We start from the raw sequence: 6,000 nt of genomic DNA on the forward strand, positions 1-6,000 counted from the left end.
TGGATGATCTGTAAGTTCCCTTCCTACTCAAACCGTTCTATGATTCTATGTACTCTGTGAGTCTAATATTACTGTTTACCTGGTCTTGCCCTCCTCTCATCCAGTTTACTAGGATGTGGGTTGTTACTGTAGATTATAAACTTTAATGCTTTATTAGTGCAGCACAAGGGAAAATGATAGTAATATAACACATCTTTAAGTTAACCTAAAATTTCTAAACATGGTTGTTTTTCAGCAACTTGCATCTTTCAAATACAGAGATGCACATGTTGTCCTCGATTGTGTTCTTAAAGAAGCCACTTGCAAATGTGCTTGTAGGCCACGTCATGTATGTTAAAAGTGCTTAAATAAGTCTGTTGATCTTTATTTCTACTAAAATCTATGAGTTAATATTTGAACATGTGAAAACACGAGCTCTAATGGGTTAGCAGAGACCCAGCAAGCACGTGTAGTATTTGATAGTGACAATAATTTTCTCTGGAGTTAATTCTACCCGTATGGAAAAAATAGAAAGGCTTTGACTATAGTCATTCACTGTGACCTTTTTGCTGTTACACTGGTGCTGTCTTGCTCTGGCATTACTGGAGATTTTGCTGGAGTTAACACTCTTCATGGGGTAGTTTCCACAGTCAGCATGCTCCTTTTTGCACGGGCAGCCTGGCCACGTTGGCAGTGCTGGAAGACAAACTCAGCTGACAGTGGTAGCGTGGTGGTTCTCTGAACAGTGCAGGAGGAGGACAATCTGTGTGGCTATGTGGGCAGCTCTGAAATCACTTTGTGATGCTGAACCTTGTTATCATCAATGGAAACCTTACAGAGGATCCATGTGACGAAATATAAAAGTCAGTGAGGTCACCCTGTCCCTTTCAAAATCACCTCCTTCGGTGCATCCCTTGGTGTTTCTCCTGACCACTTGTTGACACACCAAGCTCCTGAGCTCCTTCATTTCCTTAAAAACTCTACAGCCTACCAGATCTCCGTGCTCATGAAAAAAATTTCCTGATCTCCTAGCCTGAGGCTTTCTTTCATAAATCCACTGACATTTCATTAATTTTGGAAAGATGGTTCAGCCACGCTCAGACACCCAGGCATGAGAATTGCAACCAGCTTTGTCCAGGTGCCTTCCTTGGGCACAGGAGCTGCTACGGCTCCAGCCAGCAAATTTTGCTCATTCCCATCTTCCCTAAACTGTTCAGCTCTCCATGACCTTTTGAATTAGATTTTTTTTTCTTTAAATTGAATTGCAATTTTTTAGTTAATTCCTACTGTGACAAACAATAATTGGTGTGTATATTTTTTTTTTTCTAAATTTTCTCTTCATTTGATTTTTGTATTCCAAAATCCAGTCTGAAGTTACTGGACCATGGATGTCTCTGAGACGTATTAGAAAAAGAGGCCAGTGAATAATACAAGGTTTTTATGTAGTGGACTAGATTTTCTCCGTGGCTTGCATCATCTGGAGCACTAATTTACCCTATTTATAATTCTGTATTATTTTAAAAGTAACTAGAAAATTTAGATTGATTTCTTATATATCTTCAAGCTATAACTAAAGTTTGTACCTGATAGGAATTTTGTCAGAAGACTATAATGAGGGTGAATTAATTCATGTTCAGAAGGTGCAGGAAAGGGAAATTGCATAAATATGAGCGTTAGGTTTCTGAACCCTTTTAAACACGTTTTTTTGTGGAAGATCTTCAACCAAGCCTGTCAAGCAGTTAAAAACGTTTCCTAAATGCTTCTTATTCTCTTTCACAAATACTTCAAGATGAGAATTCAGAGAGGTTTCTCTCTTATGATAACAGAGGAGGAGAAGCCTTTTACGATGGAGATATTTGCAAGCAGGAACAATTGTTTTTCATAATGAACATCCATCCTCTATAGCTCATCCTCCATGTGTTGCAGCTGTAATTGTAATTATTTTCCCTTGCTGATTGCCCAGAAGTCCAGACAAACAGTTACTTTGAAATAATTGCTAGACGCTGTTATAAAATACTGCAAAATTGCCTACTATTTGTGCTTGGTTGGAGGACAGAGGAGCGGGATAAATAGCAGATTCAGAAATGAAAAAGTTAACTGACACTGGCTACAAGAAACAAACAAAGAAGAAAATTTGCTGGAGGGAATAGACCAAGATATTGAAAAACAAATAAGTTAACTAATCCGATTTCCTGGCGATGAGTCTGGGCACTTGTGCTCAGGCTGAGCACACTCTGTGCTTTTCATAAATTGAATTTATTGACTCCTCTTTCTTTCCTATCTTGCTTATAATTATCTCACCCTCTCTTCTATATGCTCCTTATTTCTCGTCCTGTCTGTAATCTCATGTCTCTATCTGTCCTTTTCTCCCCTTGTTAGAAAAGCCCAGAGAGCTGTTAATTCAGAGGAGTTTGACACGTTGGTGTATCTTCACGTTACATCTTTTCCCAAAGTCATGAGAAGCTAGTGAGATAAATTAAACTCTATTATTAATGTTTGCATTTGATTATAATAGCAACAGAGAGAAAAACCTACTTAATGGAGCCATTAAGGAGATATTAGGATTGTCTGTGGCATCTATTTATGCTCCCACTGCTGAAGTAACTCCAGCCAGACCAGTCACTGAACTAATATGGACCATCCTGTGGCATTTTTGTCACTTATCTTAGTCTGCTGTCCACTGATATGGGCAAGGTACCTGTTAAAACACCCTTTTTTAAATTTTTTTTTCCTTACTCCCTGGCCTACAGGGAGTCCTAATTCCTATATGGAAACACAGCTACACTATGGATTAATGAAGTCTATGCAGTAGTTTCCTGTTAGACCGTTGAATTTCACAGGGATGCAAGTCTCTGCAGGCAGGTTGGATTTGAAAATACTTCAGAGAACGATACCAACAACTGCTGGTGTCTGACAGCCTGGCTACAAAATGTGATCCTTCAGCCTCTTCAGCCTTGTTGTAACCATTATTTTAATTTGTAGGATGGAGTGGTCCTTAATCATGCATCCTAGGCAGAATAAAACCATTATTTTAGCCTCATCCTTCAGTATTTTTACTAGATACCATCTTCCAGTCTAATAGAAAAATATGTAAAACTAGTGTAGCTGGAAACACTGAGCTGAAACACAATAAAAAGGCGTTGTCTTTTATGGCCACCGTTTAACACTGCCTTGATTGAAAGAAGTTGATTATGGAAGAGTCAGACCAGATTCCCTTCACACCTACACTGGAGTAATGAAAAAACACAAGGAAAATATTTTGCGTGCATTAATTTCTTAGATGATGTTCAATGGCAAGAGTCAGTAAAGAACACTAAAAAAGACCAAAAAATGTAGACAAAACCAAAGCAAGCCCTGGAACCCTCTCGTTTGTCTGAAGATGAAATTTTGTGGGCAGAAATAAGCGTGTGATGAATAAATGCCTGCCCTTTCTTTCCTTAGGACACTAAATAAAAGAAAAGTAGCACAATTTTTCTCAAACCTTTTGGGAATTTGCTGCGTTAACTTATGCGGTGTTAAAATCGCATAAAGTTAATATTCAGCTTAGTGATGGCTTCGAGCAAGTTTCTGTAATACCACCACAGAAAGAGTCTTCCAGGTAGAGTAACCTTCATCAGTTCTACAGAAATCTCCATGGGGATGCTGTCAAACTGAGATTGGAGATTTTGTTAACTAATAAAAGTTTCCCTTACTTTTGTTTGTAATAGCACCTAGGGAGCATAAAACTGACTCCTTTTATTTTTATCAACGTGTACTTCTCTACCATGGATTCTGGAGAATATTTGTGATCACAAGGAGGGTAGATTTCGATTAGATATAAGAAAGAAATTTTGTACAATGAGGGTGATGAAACACTGGAACAGGTTGCCCAGAGGAGTCATGGCTGCCCCATCCCTGGAAGTGTTCAAGGCCAGGTTGGATGAGGCTTTGAGCAGCCTGATCTAGTGGAAGGTGTCCCTGCCCATGGCAGGGGGGTTGGAACTGGATGATCTTGAAAGTCCCTTTCAACCCAATCAGCTGTTTGTAGGTCTCCTGTAGGATCTCAGGATTTACATTTGGGCTTGCTCCTGACATAAACCCTAAAAATTATCAAATCCCTTCCTACTGTTTCTTACAAGGAGACTCAAAATTACCATCTTCCCTGTTTTCTGAATTTTGAAGGCAAGAACTTGGTCAACATCATAGTCCTCCAGTGAACATAGATGGCCTCCAGCATGCTTTTACTGCCTAGCCTGTCAGCGTCCTATTAGATCCCACTTTTCTCTTCTTGTTGTTGATCTAGACAAGTAGTAGCCATACATGTGCTCGTTTCTGCAGACCTTTTATTTCTAGGTCATGGAAGTAGGAAGTTCTTAGTAGAACCCTACTCACTGTTCTTGCAGGTCTGTGTTTTCATGGTAGAGGCCAAGATTTCTCTGAAGAGTTGAGACCTTGATAGCGGAGCTCTTTGGTGTAGCAGGAGGAATAACTCTTGGAGCACTTGACAGATCTATACTTTTAGCTCTTGGTGGCCTGGCTGTGCACAGGAGGTGATTAATGAAGCGCAAGGTCGGTGCAACATGTTCAGACTGTCGAGATTTTGGTTATGACTCAGAACACAGGAAGGAGCTAGGTAGGGGAGATACTTAGTGTTGTATGACTTCAGGATATATTTCCTCGAGTATGTAATTGCTGGGAACGGGATTTATCTTATTGTGAGGTCAGACATTTTAATTTCCTTCATAGCCTTAGCATGACTAGAGCCATGATAGCATTAGGATGGCTGGAAAAGAATTGTTCCTGCAGCTCTTCAGGCTTCCAAATGACTGGCTTGTTGAGTCCTCAAATAGCTTCACTCTGCGACTTTTTTCTGTGATGACGCGCGTGTCAACAATGTTTCTTTTTCTGTATTTTAATTTAAAAAAATTGCAGTTCCTAGGAAGGAATTGTAGCCAAACTTCTCTGGAATAACTCTGAGTTATTGAAATGTGTGTTTCTCTCTCTCCCTTCCCCTCCCCCCTGACCACTTTCTTAGCAAAGCATGCTTGGGAGAGGAGGATAAAGGCATTGTCCAAATCAAGCACAAGACCATCAACTCTAATTTCAGCAGAAGAGCATTTTTTCCCAAGAATGATATGACAGCCCATTTACAGGGCAGACCAATAAAGAGAAGAACTGGAAGAGCCATTTCAAGAGCAGCAGCCATCACGGCTCAATCAGTGTGACCATTTGAAAAGCCAAGACCTGTATCTTATTACATCTGAAATCGTACGTCCAAAGATACTGTTCAGTCTTAGTAAAATCCACTTATTGGTGATTGAAGGAAGGAAAAGAGAAGAACCTTTCACTGACCTTAGAAAGGGGAAATATCCTTCAAATGCTGCTATTTTGCCGTAGAATCTCCTGAAAAATTTCTCACTGTCAAAGGCACGGGTATGTAACACTTGGTGTGCCGGGACGTGGCGGTACGTTGTGAGCAGTCAGCTGCTGCCCCTCACCGTACAGCCCGTATTCGTTGCTGATATTAAAGTTTTCCTTACAATGTATAGTGACAAAAATGATATTTTAACTTTTTTCACAAATTATGTAACTTAATGAAGTCTTTCTCCAGGCCTTCTGCTGGAATGATGTTAATGATCCAACACTTCATGTAACATGGCCTTTATTTATGTGAAACGATTCTGTTGTGCTCCTCACTCCTACCAAGTACTGACGAAGATGCCTCACTGTACCAACAATAAATCTATTTTATGCACAAGTTTGATGTTTCAGTCTGTCTCTCTTTCCAGTTCGCAGAGGCGGATGGTGTTCCCTCTGCTGCATCAGTCGTGTTTTTCCAGCAGATGTTATCGCTGAAGCTTTAAAGCACAGACTTTTGTGCACAACCAACCTTGGTTTCAGGAACGGTGCTTCCATAGAACTGGTTTCCATCACAGCAGCCTAAAAGGATCCCACGTGATGGCGTGCTGTGATTCGTGCGCTGCCAGAGTTTCCTTTCTTGGAAAGTGCTTGTGAATGAAAGCTGCGAAGCATCTTTGTGCA

General features: G+C 40.2%; 1 protein-coding gene across 2 annotated transcripts in view; it reads left to right on the forward strand.

Moving 5' to 3' along the window:
• CHCHD3 (coiled-coil-helix-coiled-coil-helix domain containing 3) overlaps positions 1-5,695 on the forward strand; it is a 183,426-nt gene extending 177,731 nt beyond the window's left edge. For both annotated transcript variants that reach the window (XM_086609932.1, XM_086609931.1), the window contains one exon: positions 4,994-5,695. In XM_086609932.1, coding sequence (XP_086466058.1) covers positions 4,994-5,020 — 27 coding nt within the window. In that variant the 3' untranslated portion in view covers positions 5,021-5,695. The remainder of the gene's footprint in view (positions 1-4,993) is intronic.
• Positions 5,696-6,000: the final 305 nt, after the last annotated feature.

Source organism: Tauraco erythrolophus, chromosome 4, assembly GCF_009769465.1.
Source record: "Tauraco erythrolophus isolate bTauEry1 chromosome 4, bTauEry1.pri, whole genome shotgun sequence".
NCBI lineage: Eukaryota > Metazoa > Chordata > Aves > Musophagiformes > Musophagidae > Tauraco > Tauraco erythrolophus.